The sequence below is a fragment of the Stigmatopora argus genome, chromosome 4, assembly GCF_051989625.1.
Source record: "Stigmatopora argus isolate UIUO_Sarg chromosome 4, RoL_Sarg_1.0, whole genome shotgun sequence".
NCBI classification, from domain to species: domain Eukaryota; kingdom Metazoa; phylum Chordata; class Actinopteri; order Syngnathiformes; family Syngnathidae; genus Stigmatopora; species Stigmatopora argus.
This window is the reverse complement of record NC_135390.1, coordinates 14,294,224-14,313,012: the sequence shown is the minus strand read 5'-3', so window position 1 is coordinate 14,313,012 and position 18,789 is coordinate 14,294,224. Positions and strand designations below refer to the sequence as shown.

Here is an 18,789-nt window from a genome sequence, read left to right as displayed (position 1 = left end):
ATTGGTCAATTAATATCATTTGTGTGCTTGTGATGATTGTATACAAAATATGGTCTCATAGTGCCACATCATATGGTAAAATGTTTGTTCTCTTGAAAATAAAACAAAAAAAAATACTTGATGATTGAATGTTTTCTGTAGTTCCCAACATGAAAGCAATGTCACTGTTAATGTAGTTTAGAAATAAATCTGTACCATGATGCCAAAATTTGGACTTAGAATAATAATTTGTAATGGCTTCAAAAAGAAAGTAAGAACAAGGTAAGACCAAAGAAAATAGCGTCAGATATTCAAGCTGTAAAGAGAGGTTGAAATTGCAGCATCTACATTACATTTATCTGCTTATCCAGCCTGTTATTTCTATTAAAAAATGCTGCCATTGTTTTGACTTTAGCTTTGAAAATTACATCAATGACTGATTCAGTTTTATTTCATGATCGGGTGGAACAAAACCTTGATGGATAATTCATAAAATATGCTTATTATGTGTGATCCCCAGTCATTAAAATTCAAATGGTTCCGCTCCATATGGAAAATAGTCCTTCACTGGTATCTATCTATAAAATATTGTATTTTAATGTGTCAGAATATTAATTAATCCATTCTAATTTTAGCTCATCCAATAAATTACAGCAACCAATGGTGGCAATTATCTACTGCCACCTACAGTATATTTCATCCCAAAAAAAGGCATTTTAAGTGTGGGGCTAAGATGCATAGGATAATTTAAACAAAGAAAAAAAATCTGAAGTTCATTAAAGATTCAAGTTAAGATCAAGCATCCCTGCAAAATTTTAATGACAGCAGTGACTAACTTGTAATTGTTTAATTTTGTGACTTTGCCTTGTTGACAACCAGAAAACTGATGGGAAGATTAAATGATACAAAAGTAGGGCAGTTTTAACTGATAAAGTATCATTGCAGGAGCACTGGCATTTTGACGGTTGCCAACATGTGGGATAATTAAAAATACTAGTGCTTAATTTTTTCACTGTAAACTTGGTGTGCCAGAGGAAACACTGGAACACTATAGTATTAGTTAATATATAGGGAACCAATAAGATTAAATATTTACTTTGTAAGTGAATATGCAGTTTGCTCTCCTAAATGGTCTGCTTGTACCTACAAAATTTAAATCCCTGACTAAATTATTTTACCATAACCAAACCTGAAATCTAAGGCCCGCAATCATAAACAAAAAAATAATAGTGTAATAGTGCTCTCTTCTGTGCACTAAAGAAATTACACCATTTACTGCACAGAAAAGTAGTTGATTAATTTGACTTGTCAGAAAAGTATTTCATTTTAATACAATCAAAGACACATTCAAACTTTTTATTGACTTGGATATAACTTGCTTTGCATGAATAGCTTTTTCCTTATATTTAATTTACAACTTAAATTTTTCCAGTATAGGGTATTTGTGTTATTCAATTACTTTTTTTTTCATTTTGGAAATTACTGGATATTCATTTGGGATTGCATAATGTCAAAGTACATCAGATCAGTTGTCTATATTGATATTTGGCTCCATGTGGAGCTCTGGAGTTTTCTTAAATCAGGCCAAAAATACTGAGAACATGGCTAGTTTTTCTGGATGAGTTTAAATATTTTGTTAATCAGTGTTAGAAGAATGGATCGCGAGATTAACATATAGATGATACCACAACTAAATATCTCAATCAATCCATTTTAACCAATGGCCTGGGTCTTTGGTTAGGTATCAAAAGGACAAGGATGTACATATGTTCCTTACACTTTGTGTAAAGGTTCCCCCGAGGGGGATGCTCATGCAACTTTGTTTCTTAATTGAATTATTCTCTTGTAGAGCAGCATACAAACACCAATTATTTGGCAAGCACCAACATATTTCAGATATACCACTAAACAATGCCATTTAAAATGTTTATTAAAAAAATAGAAAAACTTAAGACTTAAAAAAAGAATACATCTGCAGGTCAGTCATTAAGACATCCTTAATTACATATATATGATCTGGGAATTGGTTTGGTAATTATTGAATATGTAACTGCTTGCTGATTATCTTGGAAAGCTTAATGAAAAGAAATGCTGAAAACAAAACAGATTTTCAGAACGAGTGATCGCATCAGCTGGTACATAGGATGCTTCATAAAGTTTTTAAAGGTTCCACCGAACTCCTACAACAAGTTACATCCCATTACATAGACACCAAATAGATTCCTTATAGCCTATGCAGGTTTGAACTCGCAATGTTTAGGAGAGAGGAAAAATACAAACAAACAACCAAAAAAAAACCTTAATGCATTCAATGTGTGATGCATTATGATTCTATGTTGAATATGTAATAATCTAGCAGGACATTGAACTAAAGCTGTGGCTATATGGGAGAATTTGGTCTTCTAAGAAGGCAGTGGACATTTTGCAGATAAAGGCAAGAACAAAAGCACTTTGCTGGTTCGAAGTAGCACCAAATAGTTTTGAAACGGCAAAACGAAATCAATGGTAAAATGTCTTTTTCCCCCGTAGGATTCCCTTCAAGGAAAGACACCCAAATAAAACAACAACAAAATGATAGAATTATAAGAAGAAAGACAAGTGTGGATGGGGGACTATTTGGACAAACCGTCGGAAAAATTCGAAAGTGATTGTAACGTGTCGTAGAATCAGCAGTAAATCTCATGAGATTTTTGGCACATTTTCGATGTCGCTAAACCGCAGCTCCCTCTTCTGTTGGAAAGTGGAACACATTCATTCAAGGCCCTTAAAATCCAGATATTGCACAGGTCAATCAGGACTTGAGGGAGGGGGTGGGGGTTGTCAATAGTGGATTTACACAATTGTTGAAAATAAAAATTAAAAACATGAAATAAATTAAATAAAAGCAACCTACTATTGCACATGAATGCAACAACATTAAAGTGCCAATGTGGAAAAAAATAAAATAAAAAGGGGAAAAACCTCAGTGACAAACATCAGAGAACAAAAGTTCCAACACACAAACACTACTTCGGTACATTCAAACAAGTCATCACAGTTTAAGCACTTGAGAAGGTCTGTTTTTGTGCCATCACACCGAAAACATTTAGTCAGCGTTGTGCTGCATAGCTAGAAAGGTATTGTGTCACTGTAGTCGAAAGGACCGAGTTCAAGCTGTGTTGCAAAAGGAACGAGGCATTCGAAGTAAGAAACTAGTCAACGGGGGGGAAACAGATCCAAAGGCCAAACAGGATTAAAAACCGAGAGGGTCAGCCTTAATGAACCTGTTGATTACTATGGCACATGACTTAGCTTTCTGAGAGGTTTAAAGGAAGTGACACTTGGTTAGGACCAAGCCTGGGTTGTCAACACAGCCCTGGTGCTGGTGTTCTTCCAATGTCCTGGGAGGATTTCTATATGTCAAACTTTGCAATATTCTCCATATATAGTTAAGACCATTGTCGTTCACCTGTCACAATCCAGTAATTGCTTCATGCCGGCAGAACAGAAGAAATTTAAGTACTGGCCACTTGAAACAATAAAAGGTCCCCAAAAACTGCCTTGGCTATGCAACAGGCAGTTTGAGATGGGGAGAGCAATGTCTTAGTAGTAGATTATATCAGTGCTTCAATTCTTCATCTGCTCTGGTTCAGAGCTGAGAGATTTTCCCTCTTCCTGCGTCGCCAGGTGTTGCAGTTGTACTGCTGCTGGGTCCTAAACCTTGGTTCCGTATTGTAGCCCTGAGGAATAAACCGCCGCTGGGGACTGAAATTACCTTGGGAGTGACTTTGACCGAGGAGGTTGCTGCTTTGGTTGTGCTTGAAGCCAAAGTTGGGGGGCTCCAATGAGCCATGTGTCTCTGGCCGAATGGCATAGGTGTGCTGGTGTTGCCCTCCCAACTGGGGGTGGTGAAGTTGGTGGAGGGGACTCTGAAGAGGGCTTGTGGAGTTGGAGTGCTGAGAAACTGCAGCTTGTACCATGTGCCGGTGCACCATGTTGATGGATGGTAGATTGTCATGGTAGAACTGGCAAACAGAAAGGGATCAAAAGGAAAATGATTAAGTTTAGTTTTTAGAACACAATCATGATCTGAGGAAACCAACCTGCGGTGTCGTGGGGATAAAGCCTGCTGGATGTGCAGCCATCTGCATTATGGAATGGACTGAGGCCAAGTTGAGGGCCTGGAGATGGACCCCGTTTGTGAGCGGAGGAGGATCAGACTCCTTGTAGGAAAAACAAATGTTTACCCTTAAGGAGTGTTTCAAAACATGTATCCCCCATTAAATATTTGAGATAACAATTTTATTCTTCCCACGATTGTAACATTTTCGAATGTATGTGCAGTACAGTAACTGATCTGTTCAATGTTTTGAGACAAAATATACTTTGGCCTTACAATATCACTCCCGGAAGAGGAGGAGTTTGAGCTTGGAGAGGAGGATGAAGAATGGTGCTGAGGGCTGTTCAGAAAGACTGGCGAGGGCGAGGAAGAATCTGCACTGACGGGGGAGGCTGTATCTCGTTGATCCGCTACAGAAAACAGCATAAGTCTGGCCATGTTCTGCTCACAGGTCTCTACATCTGGAATCCAAATAAAAGAACTACTGTACTCCTCACATGATATTTGAGAACTGAAAAAAATCAACAACTAAACAATGCACTTTAATGAAATAACATTAAAAAACATTTTTCCAAGGTCATACAAACTTGACAAAAAAACATGTTTCTTCAATTCAGGATAGAGATTACTCACCTTGTTGCTGCTTGTTAGCATACTGCTTAGCTCCCCACGTCTTTATAGTCCAATCTCTGTAGGCCAAAACATCTGGGCAAACTTTAATAATACGACCTAAAGTACTGCAAGACAGGAATGTTGGCAATATTAATCTTTTGGAAAACAGCAAATGGCATTGTGCTGCACAGTAAGGAGACACAAAGAAAAGGATGATTACCTTTCATACTCTTTGTTGGGGTATGCACGAGCTAAGGGAGACACACCATGACTGAGCACCATGTAAGCAAAGTCAAACACTTGTTTGACTTGCAAAACTCCGTATGAACTTCGGCCAACATCATTACCTATCAACAGTAAATTAACACATTAACTTGTGGAAAAAAAATATCAGGCCCATACTACTGTAGAAATATGTTACCAAATTACAGAGTCTAAGCATGTCAAATGAGTACAATTTATAACCTCTCACCTGGCTGTATTGGATCCTCTATACAGAGCATAGATGGCCTGTTTCCATGTCCCATAGCTTTGAGCATCTCCTCTTTAGATAGGTAGGCACCCCCATTCACCCGGATGCCCATCTTCATATAGTTGAAGTCACGCCCATAGAGCTCAAAGAACTCAATTAGCAGAATGCCCAGGTTTATGTTAGCACGCCGCGTGTCAATGCGAGGGTGCAGCTGTTCAGAAAAAAATCAGCTAAATGACCACAGCTAGGTGACAGAATACAAAAATAATGGATTCGTTTTTTATGTTGTTGTAAAGATCACCATCAAGGATTAACAGCACCATTTAATGCAATAATGATCAACTCATTTGGGATTTAACGTTGAAAAAAAGAGCATTTGTTTCATATAAATATTAAAAACACAAAATATATTTTTTAAATGTAAAAAATACTTTACATAGCCTTTTACTTAGAACTGCTGGTTGTGTAATGTACTTAAGTATACCTGAAGGAAGCTAATAGCCATCAGTATGAGACTGTAAGAGCTGATGCCTCCTGTAAAGACTTCATTGAGATCCCTTTGGAGCAGGAACTGCTTCAGAACGAAGATCAGGGGAGGCAGAACAGTGTATTTCTAATAGAATGGCACAGTGGATTTAGGTGGTAAGAAAAAAATCATATGAATATTTCCTGGAGGTATAAAATTTTACCTTCAGGTAGCTCTTAATTAATTGTGCTGCTTTGACAGCAGTCTCCACATTGAAGCTGATGTCAATTTTGACCTCTGTTTCATGGTCTGTGAGTTTTATGATGGGCACCTGGAAGACAAAGGGACAGTTGGAACCAGTGTACAAGGATTCACAGCAATTAGCCAAATGAAGCAACAGAGTACAAAACAAAATCACATGTGTATCTGAGTGACTTACAGAAGCTTTGTCAAGGACTTTAATAGGATATGGGCCTGAGACATTGTGTCTCTTAAGTGCTTGCTCCAGTTCCTGCAGAGGAGGGTGGTCCCACTTTCCAAACACCACCAGGTCAATGTCACTGACAACACAAGTTAAATTTGTTTTAGCTTATTTATTTAAAAGAAAAACTCAATAGAACCTCTCTTTCCAAAGAAGCAAATATTGTCCTGTCACTACCAAAATACTAACTTCACATAGCAAGAGTGAATTTAGGTACAAACGTGAAAGCTACCTGGTTGGAAGATAGAGACCTGTGCTGAAGCTGCCAAATATCTCCACCTAGAAAACACATGAAACAATCCTTATTTGAGCGGTGCACAAGGCAACCAGCCGTTATTTGGACATAAAAAAAATGTCGTCTGGCATAAATCTCCAGGCCCCAGCCTTCAAGTACGCCACTAGGCCTAGTGATATATAAGCAGTGCAATCAATTGCAGGCTAAAATCAAAGCCTGCTAGGTAAATTGAATGAAACTGTCACATGCAGTGCCAAAGGGCTCCTGATCTTACTCAGCCAATTTGCAGGCGAGTTCGTGTGTTTAGAAAAGCTTGCTGTTAAGAATCAGATGAAATAAACTGTAAGAATTCAAATGATAATTTGATATCTATGGACACATGGATAATCAATGCTTGAATAGTGCAACAACAAAATTGAAACATTAATAATAATTAAAAATAAAAACAGTTTTTAATTGGCTTTAATTTACCCTCATTTGACAAACTTAATCCAATTCGGGAAAAAAAATTAACCCGCCAAAGGTCACACTACAACACAATTAAGTGTGTTATCAAATGAAATTCCCTTGGAGGAGGGGGAAATCACACTCCACACAAAATTTGCTAAATTCTAAAATATTTAATTGCATTTTAAAGTTTCATCCCATTCCAGCTAATTCTGCAAAATTATATGGATAAAATAGAATATAAAAAAATTGATAACATCTGAGAATTTAGTGAACTGTTTGTTATTCAAGTACAATCTATTAAAAGATAAAACACTTGGAAAGGACCAACACTGGAGCATTGAATTTAACAGATTACATTAGCTCATAGTATGTTTTTTTTCCTCCGAACACAGCACCGAGCGGTGGCGAAAGGGCTAAGTATGAATTTGTGTGCCCATACTCCTACACTTACCCGAGCCGTGGGCCAAAGTTCCTTGATAACACTCTCAATCCTGTTCACAACATCTCTTCTCATCGCTTCCTCCTCTGGACGCGGCGACATGAAGTTGAAGAAATCAACTATTTCTTCATGGAGACTATATAGTAGCAGAGAAATTAATTGAATTTGCCATCAATGTAAATAATTCATCCAATAATGTTAGAATTAAATATAAATGGCTTCCAACATGATGGTCAAAAGACAAATTAAGTAAAAATATAAGAGCTATTTATAGTCAATTTTATTCTAAATGTAAAAATCCAATACACATGGACAATCCAACTCTAGCAGTTTAGTGGAGATGAAAAGGCATCCCATGCATTATTATTATAATTTTTCTTAAATTGTTGAACCAAAATCTCAGTTCTTCAACATGGATAGCATTCCTGTGACTAATTTTGCCGTGTTTGTCCCTTTAATGAAACTGAAACTGTGGGGAGACACTTTCTTTTCCTGATAAAAGAAAGTTGAATCCATCATTGTGTAGTTTCACATGGAAAGAAGTGTCAAAATACTGAGAATCATCTGGCAATCTACAGGCTGGCTTCTCTATACAGCAGACAGCTAGAAAAGTTCAGTTGCTCAATGATCTGACCCAGATACAAAAGACGTAAAGCAAATGAAAAGAATGCATAAAGTAACGGAATGCATTTCTTAAGCAGACTTTCTGAAGGCCCTTGCATGCATGACCTCTGGACCTACCCATTGACCCCTGGGCTGTAGCGCCTCGTCTTCCACAGGCTACAGGAGGAGTCAGCGTGTTGCCCACCGCAGCCGTACCCCAGCAGTGCGTTGAGGCCATGCCCGTTGGCTCGATTCATATACCTCCTGCGGACCGAGGTCTGATAATGATGCTGCTTGATACCGTGTTGGTTCTTCACCCTGGCGGGGGTGTGGCCGCCGGTTTGTTGGGTGCTGCGACAATGTTGGGGAGCAGCGTGGAAAGGCAGTGGAGGCGGCGGCGGGGGGTGGAGCCGCCTCACGCCGTTCTCGTCCAGCTCCTGTTCGCCGTAGTGTAAAAACATGCTAGCCTCTTCCGCCACGTTTAAATTGTCTATCTGGAGAGATGAGCCGGACGGGGACGAGCTCTCGGCCTCCGAGTCCAATGAGGAGGAAGACGGAGACAAGGAGCCCTTCCTCCGGGCGCTCCCCCTCTCTCCGCCGTCTCGCTTCGACAGTTTCCCGAACACAGCACCGAGAGGCGGCGGCGGTGGAGGGGCTATACTTTTACAGTATTCGCTGTTGGAGTCCTTTGAGATCGCATTTAATGTTATGAGGTTGCGTTGTTGGTGAAATTGGTTATCGGTGGCGGAATTGGTCTCAAATCCCTGAGACGTTTCCCAAATATGCATCCATAACGAATTGGCAGGTCCCTTCTGCTCAGGCTGGATCCAAGTGGTCCTGGGATCCATTGAACTCGAGTTTGACCGACAACCTCTCAAGGGGGTAAATGCAAGCAAGTGGACTAACGAGACACTTTGTACTCAAGTAAACTAATTATTTCCTACCGCTCTCGTTTATTTGTTATCCTTGTAGCGCTTCATGTCCGGCAACTGCTGTTCTTTTTAAAAAATCGGCTTCCCCAACTCCGCTCCCCATGTAAACCAGCAAAAATGGCGCACCCAGCAGCACTCGCCGCCATCTGCGCATGTGTGGGGATTTAAATCTTTGAACACACCTCTTAGGACGGCCACATGCATCAACCTAATGGACATACCACCGGAAGTTTGAGTTACAAAAGGCTTTTATTTTATTGTTTTAATTTTTTTGTTAGTCTACGGATAATTACTTCGGTAAATATTTTCACAACATATGAGATTTTATTTTATAAAAAAAATTGCCAAGTAAATATAGTTGCATTAATTAAAAAATATGATCATTTGTCAAATAGAAATTTGCTATATAGATGGAAGCAAAAGTTTAGACTCCAATCCAAAATATAAGCATGTATAACATCTTGAAGGCATCTCAAAGGTATTTTTCTGCAGCATATTATTTTTCTCATCTAAATGATTGTCCTAAAATTTGAGGTAACACATCCAAACCTACACAAAATAATTAATCAAAATTACTATAAAATATGTAATGCTGGCAAATATAAACTTTTACTGAAACTCAAATCGACATTAATTTACGTAGAACTGATCTCTTGCAACACATGCTTGTACCCCTGGTATTCATTACATTTGTTAGTTGGAAATGTTTTGATTATTTAGTAAATAAATCAGTAATTACTACACATGTAGTGTCATACTACCAGACAGCAATGCCCAAATAATTTTTCAACTTCAAAACACAGATTTTAATACGCACTGCACGTATATCTTTAATAATAAAAATAAATATATCTCTGCATATGTACATTTACTGTGGCGTGCTCTTCTTAATCCCACAATTTATATTTACATAAAACTTTTGCATGCATACCAGTCGAGACATAAACAGAAAATGATTAACAATCTAAAACATTGTCAAGGCACAACTTTATAGTTGTGATTTCAACATTGGATTTGAATAGTTAAAACTATTAACTCAAAAATAATGATGAAAAAAAAACCTGCTGATTTCAATTCACGTTCCTTGTTCCTGTCTCAGTAAAAATGCTCGATTGGCTGAACTAGAAAACCTCTCCATGCATCTTTTTACTAGCTCTAAATTAGGAATTTGCTCAGCATGGCTATGGTCATCATCATCTGAAGTTAGTGTTCCTTTTCAAGCTCCTCCTGAAATGGCATTGAAGAGTCCATAGGTATATTAAATGGCCTCTACCATTATGAACATCATGAAGTCTAAAATGTGCGAGATGATAAGCACTTCCTTATTAATTCAAAAATATGTAGATTTGAAAATAAACATCTTACACTGTATACAACCAGAAGACTGAAGCATGCACCATTCATTTCTTGACCTGCCTGCAGATCGAGGCAAGCTGGAAAATGTGGCTTGTGACAGCAGAGGGGACATTTTGTGTTGCTTCTGCCCGCCATCCTCCAAGTGCGTCCAAGGCTTCTTTGGGGTTGCATGGTGAGAGGTCAAACACGCAGTACACTGCTGCTAACTGCACTTCCCACGGTACACCTGGCCATGAAACAACATTGTGACATCTGTATTTTTATTTTCTTTATGAAAACCCGCATTTAAATATATTTACATCACAACAAAACAGTACACTGGATAATGCAAGTTTCATACCTTCACTCGGGCTGTGCCTACCAAAAGTATTCATCACATTGGCCAAAGTTAATACTGAAGAGATATTCTTTTCTTTGATTCCCCACTGACCTAGAATTCCTTTGGAAAAAAACAAAAAAACAAAAATATCATATCATATTTAAATTATTTTAGAACTTGAGATATGTCTAATTTTATCCTGCCCGTAGCTAGCTGAGCTAGGCTCCAACACCCCCACGACCCATGTGAGGATAAGCAGTTCAGAAAATGAAGGAAGACGGTGAATACTCATAACAACTCACCAATTAGACGCAGGACGGTTGCCACTGTCACATCAGAGACAGGCACTTGCTTGTCTCGAGGCTGGGACACCCAGGTGTTCATCAGCGGCCACAACTCTTTACTGTTGGAGTACAAATAGATCGATTATTCTAACTATGGATTTCTCCATACTGCGAGTATGGGATTGTAGCGGGGTCTAAAACTCATTAAAAAATAAACATTAAAGGAAAACGCATTTCAATAAAAAATACGAATAGGTTGTTTATAATGATACGGTATTGTGCATTAAAGAGTTTAGTACCTCAAAATATGTTCATAGCTCCACTTCCATGACTTCTGAACACAGAGGAGATGCATAGTGAAAATCTGATCCCAAGCTGTCGTTCCTAGATCGTCACCATATCGACTGTGTTTCACGAAAGACAACCCTGACCCTGACCGCATCTCTGATAGGGTCCTAGACATTAGAGATTCAATCCCACGGGGTGGGATCTGTAGTGATACAAAAAGAGTCAGTTTTGGTAGGTATCGTGCAATTGACAAATAAAAACACAAAAAGTATTTAAACAACTGTAGACACAAAATGCATTCATATAATTTCCCTTACTAGACACAATAGGAGTAAAGAACATTGTTTTGTCAAACAAAAGTATACATTAGGGTTTGACGTAGTTCTTCTTTGTCCTTTAATACAACCTAACAAGATTGTGTATACAATATTAGTACATTACCTGCTCCCATCCAAGGTATGCGGAAAGGCACTTTAAGAGATCTTCTGGTGCCTTAAATTTAGTGACGGTATGTATTGCCTGGCATAGAAGGCTGCTATGAGACAAAACACTGGGCCATGTTGTCACCATAAACAGGATCAATTTGGCAACATTGGGAAAATCTGAAAAAAGTGAAGACAGCATGTCAAAATGTATGAATCCAATTGTTTGAGATGGATTAAAGTTGAAGTTCACTAAACGTTGCTCATAGTTAAGGCTAATACATGAATAGAGGGGGGTTGATCAAATCCTCTCCATGATATTTTATATGCTTGTCCGACCTGGGATGTTGCATGTTTTATTAACTTCCACAACATTTTTAGCTCCCCTTGGCAATTGGGAAAGTGGGGCCAATCATTAGAATTTTTTTCTCCTTTTTAAAAAATAAATAAATAAACATGCTATATTTTTTATTTTAATTGTAACATATTGAATTCTAACATTGAATACAAAATGTACAAATCCTGTAACACAATGTGAGCATACCACTTACCTTCAACCAGCAAGCTGTAAGCCAAGACATGAGCCTTTTCAAAGTCTGCCTTCTGTCGACAGATGGCTGTGTAGACTCTGCAGAGGGCCTGTGCCAATGATCCCCCAATGTGCATCTTTTCTTTTTTGAATTTTTCCAAGATAGCTAACTCCATATCATTTGCCTGTAGATTGAGGAAAAATATGCACTAGTTCACATTACAGCCATGAAAAATGGTCAGAATTTGTCTTCACAGAAATGACGTATTATAATTGCTTACAGTGACTAAACATACTAACCAAGCGGCTCCGCGAAATCTCAGAAATAACTTCAATCTCTTCATCTCTTAGCACTGGCTTTGTGGGCAGGTTACCAACAAAGATGTGGCTTTGGATGACAGGCAACACATCAAAGCTCTGGTGTTCAATCTTTTTTAAAAGTCGGTTTATAACATTTTTCTCAACAGGTTCTCCATATTCCATTGATGTAATGTTTTCATTAGATTGGCTTAGTATGAGCTCCTGTGTTTTAGACGATGGTGAATCAGAGATGCCGTTTGTCTCAGAAGCAGCCCCTACTTGGCTGACACCCGGAGAGTTGCCATCTAATCTGAGACATTTGCTGTTTTTAGGTTGAAGCAACTCAGTGGCGGGTCGTTTGTTTCCTTTGGTCTTAGTCTTGGTAAATGCAGTAACGGTGGACGAGACTGTTGTAAAACTTGACATCTGACTCTCCGTTGTTGTTGGTGAGGCGCTGCTCTCTGAAGAACTGATGCCAAGGTTCCCTCTAAGAATGCTCAATGTGCGGGCACGTGCAGAAAGGTCTGGGTACATGCTATCCAGAATTCTCATAGAGTTTTCCTGAGATGGGGATGAGGCTGTGGACGGTGAGGAATTGACTGCAGGTGGCAGGCGACCTGGGACTGGCAGTGCATGTTTTGGTGTTGCAGAGCCAAACTGAAGAGGTGATGAGGGTAATCCGTTTTGAGTGTGGGGGCTGCTGAGATTTAAAGATGAACACACTTTGTGACTTTTGGGAGAAACAACTGTCTGGATTTGAGTGGAAGGAGATGCCAAGCCCTTCATTGGGGAGGGAAAGCAAATTTTTTCGATGGCATGTCTTGGATTTATGGGTTTGCCTGCTTTTGGAGGTGTCTTAAGAGGAGTGATGAGAGGAGGGAGGGGTAGACCGATTTCAATGCAAGCGTCACCTATTAACTGGAACTGCTCATTGGGTTCTGCAGTTTCACTTGTCACCGGGACAGCTGTGGATGCACTGCTTTTGATGTCCTGGTTTTGGTCATCAGGCATTTCAAATGAAGGTTCTGACTTATCTGGTCCACTTGAACATAGAAAAGTATGTTCTTTATCGGTAACTTTTTCTTCATTGCAAGGTTTGTCAAGAGGTAAGTCTTTGCCAACATCCCCTTCCACAACACAGTCATTTTGATAAGCCTTCAGCCTTTTTTTAGTTAAGGTCACGCTTGGATATTTTTCTGTTTTGGCATGTTTTACTAGTACATTTTTGTTTACATTTGGTAATAATGAAGGACGACTCAAATTACTGCACAGCAGATGTACATTTTCTTTGGATTGACATTTGCCAACCGAGTCAGAAAAATATGTTTTTTTTGTCAAAATGCAGCTCTGAAGATTGGTGAGTGGAGCCTCTATAACAGAAGGTAGTTGGTTGGAGATGGTTTCATCTACAATATCATTGGTTGTAACAGGAGGTATGCTGATTGTATTTGATGGGGGAGATGTACGTTCATCTCTTGTAGGTTCCTGGGCTTTGGGCTGTAGTTTGTCTATAAGGCAAAATCCCTCCTTTGCTTTTAAATCTTCACTTTCTTTATCGGCAGTGATACGATTAATTTCACAGCCTGATGTGCTCAGGTCATCTTGCATTTCTGAGTCTTTCATTTGATGTTCTGCATTCTCTTGTAGATTCACGGCTACCAGATCTGGAGTTTTCTGAATTAAATGACTTGGATTGTTATTTTCATTTTCATGTTCAGACATTTGTTCCTCATTTAGATTGTCATTGGCCTTTGAAGAGTTTGTGCAAGTTGAAGTAATGGATTTTACATCAAATACTTCATTAATCATAATTTTTGTTTTAGGAGTTTCGCCACAAGGAGCAGCTTGAATTTTGCAGGAAGAGGTTTTGTTCACATCTTTCTCTGCGATGGCACACTCATCTTTGATCAGATTTTCCTGAGGGTGATCTTGTAAACATCTTGATTTACAGTTGTCTGTTACTTGTACATTATTGGAAGCACAAATGGTCAGAGGTTCTCCAGAGCACAGCTCCTCAAACTTCATTTCCCCATCATTCATGCTGGTCTCCTGTATGTGTATTGTGATCTTTGATTCATGTTTAGTGGAAGTACATTCACTTTCATGTGTTGTGCCATGAGATAAATCCATACTCTCCTCTTGTGCTGTTAAACGAGAATTTGGAGAACGGGGCTTTGCCATACTGTGCTGAAAATCATGTTCATTATTATGGTCATAATGAGGTGTGATGTCTTCTATTTCACTTTCCCCAGTCTCCATAGACTCTGATGCATTGCCCTAAAAGAAAAGAAAACATGTTAACAATCTATAGTCAAGATGCTGTTTTTAGTATTTACAAAACTGCATTATTATTGTTAAATAGTTGTCTTACAGATTCCAGCAATGGTGACAGGCAAGGAGGAAGAGGCTTGAACCATTCTAATATCTCAAATGGATCAGGGTTGTCATTAGGCTCCTTTGGTTTGACTTCTCCGCACAAGTAATTATTGTTTGTTGAAAGGGCTTCTAAATGAGTGTTTTTGGTCTTTGTTAACGGGGATGGTTGTTTCTTTGTTTTCTTTTCACATGAAGTCGTTTTTAACTCTGTGTAAACGGATTTGTTCTGTGTGGGCGATTTTTGGATGTGGATATGGAAAGGATCCTTGGTTGGCTGACATTTGCTCTGCGAAGAGGTGGGCTCTAAAATACAGAAGAGGGGATGTAACGAAAACCCAGACAACAATTTTTAAATAGCTGGAAGATGCTGAAGTGAGTGTACTCATGTAGCCTCACCACATAACTGCAACAAATTGGATGACTGCTGGTGTTGTGGTTCCACACAAGCCCACACATGCTCGAGAAGTATTCGAAGCTTTTCTGTTGAAAAATAAAAATGAATACAAATAAAATGTTTAAAAAAACAAAAACATTCACAGCAAACATTTCAAATTTGTTATAAGTTAATTAAAGTCATAGTGTTTGTGCAGCAATTGAAGTAAACAGCAAACCTTTGTCAACTTTATGATCTGGCGATGTTCTTGTCTGAGTTGATGTACTCCTGTATTCTGAGACGACAAAAAAGGACATTCAGATTAGTTTGCAGCAACTGTTGTACAAGCGCATGAAAATTGCCACGTTATATGAGTTTTCTTACCTTTGTTTCTCTCTCTTTCCAGTTTTATCAATCTTCCCTGTGCATACAACACACCATATGAATTAAAAAGGTTAAATTGCACTGGTCTTTCAAAAAAGAAAATCACAAATGTTACCTCTGGTACTGCACCTGAAAGTAGCCTAGCCAAAATTACTCAACTAATCATAAAATCATGTTTCGTTTTTAAATAAAAAATAATAAAAACTTTTGATAAAATTTGAACAGCAATTACAGCACACAAACTCACAAAGAACAGGGGCGCTGATGAGACGTAGCGTTTGGTTACAATGCACTTTTAGAGGTAAAGCCCAGAGTAGCGGAACAGCAAATAATTCTAATTAGACAGAGATGGGTCGACTAACTGTAAAAATTAAAAAATATATAGTAATAACAAAACAAAAAATCTGTGATTAGTCAAATACAAAATTAGTTGTGGATGTCCTACCTGAAAGTCAAGAATGGTTCTCTCCAACAATATCTTGTCCTTATTCAGGTGCAATATTTCATTATTCCGTTGGGAAACTGATTCTGCCAGTGAGGAAAAAGTACAATCAATTTGAAGGCATATTTATAATTTGGTTTGGATAAATTGAAATGCACAGCATGGTAAATATATTTAATACCTTCAAGCTGTGTAACTGTGTTGGCAAGCTTTTCTTTTCTGTTGATAGACAAAACTGTGTGAGGAGCACAATCATACATAAGCATAATGATTTTTTTTATTCTTACATGTTTGTCAATCTGTCCTGCTCAGCTGTCAATTTTTCAACTTTGTCTGCATTTTCTTCTGATTTCTTCAAGGTTATCTGTGGAAAAAGGTCAAAGCTACATGTAACACTACACATTGAGATTACATAATAATTTTCAGAGGATACGTTTACTTACTTTTATATTCAGCAAATCATTTTCTAAAAAGGCCTTTTTCTGCTTTAGCTGTGCAATCTCAAGTGACTGAGATTCCATTAAATCTAAATTTAAAAAAGATTGTAATAATTAAACATATTTAAATCTGTTTATCATGAACAAGTGATGCTTAAACTTTTCACTTCAAAGTACCTTTGAGTCCTGTTAGTTGGATATCAAGCTTCCCATTCCTAAACGATGGCAGATGAAAATAAAATTCAAACAATAATCTCATGAAAAGCAAGGTTGCGTCGAACTTGGAATTACAACTTACTCAGCCAATGTAATACTGTTTTCTTGTTTCAACTTTTCAACATCTTCAGACATCTGACTATAGTCCCGAAGAATCTTCTGCAATGATTTAAATTGGTTTAAATCACATTTAAAGGAAGAAATATTCTAACCATATGAATTTAATACAAAGGTAAAACTAATTGTACTTAATGGATAAAAAAATTCATGACACTCATGTTAATGGCACTAACATTGAGTGCATTACACTCTAAAATACTCTATAAAACATAAATGTCATAAAAGTGTGAATAATAAAAAAATATTGTATCTCAATTTCCTTACACTACTGCAAAATAAAATTAATGCATTTACCCATTAAGAATATTTCAAAGAGAAAATCATTTGTATAATGTAAATCTAACCAGAAATTAATTATAATTTATTATCCTGACATCTTAATGCTTAGGGAGAGTGAAATCTGGGCTTCCCTGCTGCCCCCACAACCCAAATTCGGATAAGTGGGAGAAATGAGAATGACACACATCGGTTTGACACACCTTTTTTTCTTCCAACTCTGCTTTCACGGACGCATAATCCTCTGTTTTTTTCTCCAAAGTGACAAATTGGCGCTGAAGCTCATTGTACTGCTGTCGCAGGGTGATAGTTTCACTGCAAAAAGCATAGTAAAATTAACATTATTAATAATGTGCAAGTGACACCACTTGACTTAAATTGTGCTGAGTTCAATAACCACGAGTCAAAACTCACTCAGAAACCGTAATCTTCTGCTTCAGCGCCAAAAATGATGATACATACTCCGTTAAGCTCTGTGTAAAGTGATAATGATAATTTTTTAAAGGGGTTGTAAATATTTTCATGATTACCAACACGCTGTAATTTATCAATAGAGAAATCATACCTGGTGCAAAACAGAGCAATTTTGACAGTTCCCAAGGCTCGCCTCCGAGGCAATTGGTACAGTTTTGGCCTGGGTGCCCCCGGGCATCATGATATTAAAAATAACAAAAATAACAACAAAGAAATTGATTACAAGATAAATATAACTCTAAATAGAGCGGCGATCATATCCAGTTTGTGAATATCCACACAAGTTCAAAACAAACACATCTTTCGCGTCTTCCACGTTGTCATGGACCCAAGTCAGGACCCATCTTGGGAAACCTCTGGAAATGCCCGTCTACTGAAATCATATTTTTCGTTCGAGTAGAATTTAAGACAGAGTTATTCAATCACGTGTGGTGTAAAATGTAAAATATGTTACATTTAGCTAGCTAGCTATCATTGTAACCATTCTATGTGACGTTTTTTCCAGATTACAAGTAATTTTGTTCAGGCATTTCTTTAAAGATTATCGACCCGTCAGTCACGACAAACCGCGTCCATTATTTCAAAACAATTTATTACAAACATCGTGATAAATAATTGGGATCTGCTTTCTTTGTCAAAATGTACATCATAGTAAACACTTTATTACACAAACATTGAGTACATTTTGAGGTCCAATAGTGCTTAAATTTCGGTGGGCGTTTTGCGCTGTCGCCACGAGATGGTAGTGTTGCACATAGTCGCTAAGTCAGTAGATGGTAAATTTGGCGAGGACAACGCTTGTTGAAAATGAAGACTCCTGTGTGCGACGGTTTTATAGGGGTATTGAGGCAATTTTAAATTTTAGACATATTTCCAAATTTATGCATGTTCTCCCCGGGCCTGCGTGGTTTTCCTCCAGGTACTCCGGTTTCCTCCCACATTCCCCCCCAAAAAGACATGCATGGTAGGCTGATTGGACACTCTAAATTGCCCCTAGGTATGGGTGTGAGTGTGCATGGTTGTCCGTCTCCTTGTGCCCTGCGATTGGTTGGCCACCGATTCAGGGTGTCCCCCGCCTCTGGCCCGGAGTCAGCTGGGATAGGCTCCAGCACCCCCCGCAACCCCAATGAGGATAAAGCGGTTCAGAAGATGAGATGACACCTAATTTCCCGCATTAGTCAATGGCAGGTGATCATTTTGCAGGATGTGGTCGGAAAATCATTTTATGCCATGTTGTCTTTTCCCGTGTTTGAAAGGAAGTAGCTTTTTGTGAAATCAGTACAGGTCCAGTCCTTTCACTTCCCACCATGGTGGGAGGTTGTCATCAGTCGGTGGCATCCAACTAAAGCTGCTGTGATTGATGTGGAGGCATCCTGATGGAAAGATAACGGTGCCTTTAAGTGGGCCATTTGAATGTTTTTCAGG

At 38.4% G+C, this 18,789-nt stretch overlaps 2 protein-coding genes across 3 annotated transcripts; both read right to left on the bottom strand.

Moving 5' to 3' along the window:
* Positions 1 to 1,891: 1,891 nt before the first annotated feature.
* LOC144073040 (terminal nucleotidyltransferase 4A-like) lies at positions 1,892 to 8,929 on the bottom strand. The gene is made up of 12 exons (XM_077598550.1): positions 7,975 to 8,929; positions 7,246 to 7,369; positions 6,342 to 6,388; positions 6,068 to 6,188; positions 5,852 to 5,959; positions 5,647 to 5,775; positions 5,163 to 5,373; positions 4,911 to 5,037; positions 4,712 to 4,815; positions 4,355 to 4,539; positions 4,062 to 4,181; positions 1,892 to 3,983 (listed from the first exon to the last, which is right to left on the bottom strand). Exons 1-12 carry the CDS (start codon positions 8,682 to 8,684, stop codon positions 3,594 to 3,596), a joined length of 2,376 nt encoding a protein of 791 aa, XP_077454676.1. The 5' UTR covers positions 8,685 to 8,929; the 3' UTR covers positions 1,892 to 3,593.
* A 639-nt stretch (positions 8,930 to 9,568) lies between these two features.
* Positions 9,569 to 17,722, bottom strand: ice1 (KIAA0947-like (H. sapiens)). 2 transcript variants are annotated; one of them, XM_077598549.1, is made up of 21 exons: positions 17,456 to 17,722; positions 17,305 to 17,363; positions 17,094 to 17,205; positions 16,577 to 16,653; positions 16,456 to 16,493; positions 16,285 to 16,367; positions 16,129 to 16,205; positions 16,023 to 16,060; positions 15,845 to 15,927; positions 15,400 to 15,436; positions 15,254 to 15,310; positions 15,039 to 15,122; positions 14,638 to 14,945; positions 12,267 to 14,543; positions 11,989 to 12,151; positions 11,457 to 11,617; positions 11,027 to 11,217; positions 10,746 to 10,846; positions 10,465 to 10,563; positions 10,134 to 10,350; positions 9,569 to 9,995 (listed from the first exon to the last, which is right to left on the bottom strand). In XM_077598549.1, exons 1-20 carry the CDS (start codon positions 17,543 to 17,545, stop codon positions 10,169 to 10,171), a joined length of 4,317 nt encoding a protein of 1,438 aa, XP_077454675.1. In that variant the 5' UTR covers positions 17,546 to 17,722; the 3' UTR covers positions 9,569 to 9,995; positions 10,134 to 10,168. The 2 variants fall into 2 exon arrangements, with proteins under 2 accessions (XP_077454675.1, XP_077454674.1); XM_077598548.1 differs by having other exon boundaries at positions 10,185 to 10,350.
* Positions 17,723 to 18,789: the final 1,067 nt, after the last annotated feature.

Coding starts and splice junctions, on each gene's coding strand:
- LOC144073040 (XM_077598550.1), bottom strand. CDS start 8,684: ATGGATCCCAGGACCACTTGGATCCAGCCTGAGCAGAAGGGACCTGCC. Junction 7,370..7,974: donor TACAGCCCAGGGGTCAATGG/GTAGGTCCAGAG, acceptor GCTACTATATAG/TCTCCATGAAGAAATAGTTG. Junction 4,182..4,354: donor CCTCTTCCGGGAGTGATATT/GTAAGGCCAAAG, acceptor TTTTCCTACAAG/GAGTCTGATCCTCCTCCGCT.
- ice1 (XM_077598548.1), bottom strand. CDS start 17,545: ATGATGCCCGGGGGCACCCAGGCCAAAACTGTACCAATTGCCTCGGAG. Junction 16,061..16,128: donor CAGGACAGATTGACAAACAT/GTAAGAATAAAA, acceptor GTCTATCAACAG/AAAAGAAAAGCTTGCCAACA. Junction 11,218..11,456: donor CATACCTTGGATGGGAGCAG/GTAATGTACTAA, acceptor GTATCACTACAG/ATCCCACCCCGTGGGATTGA.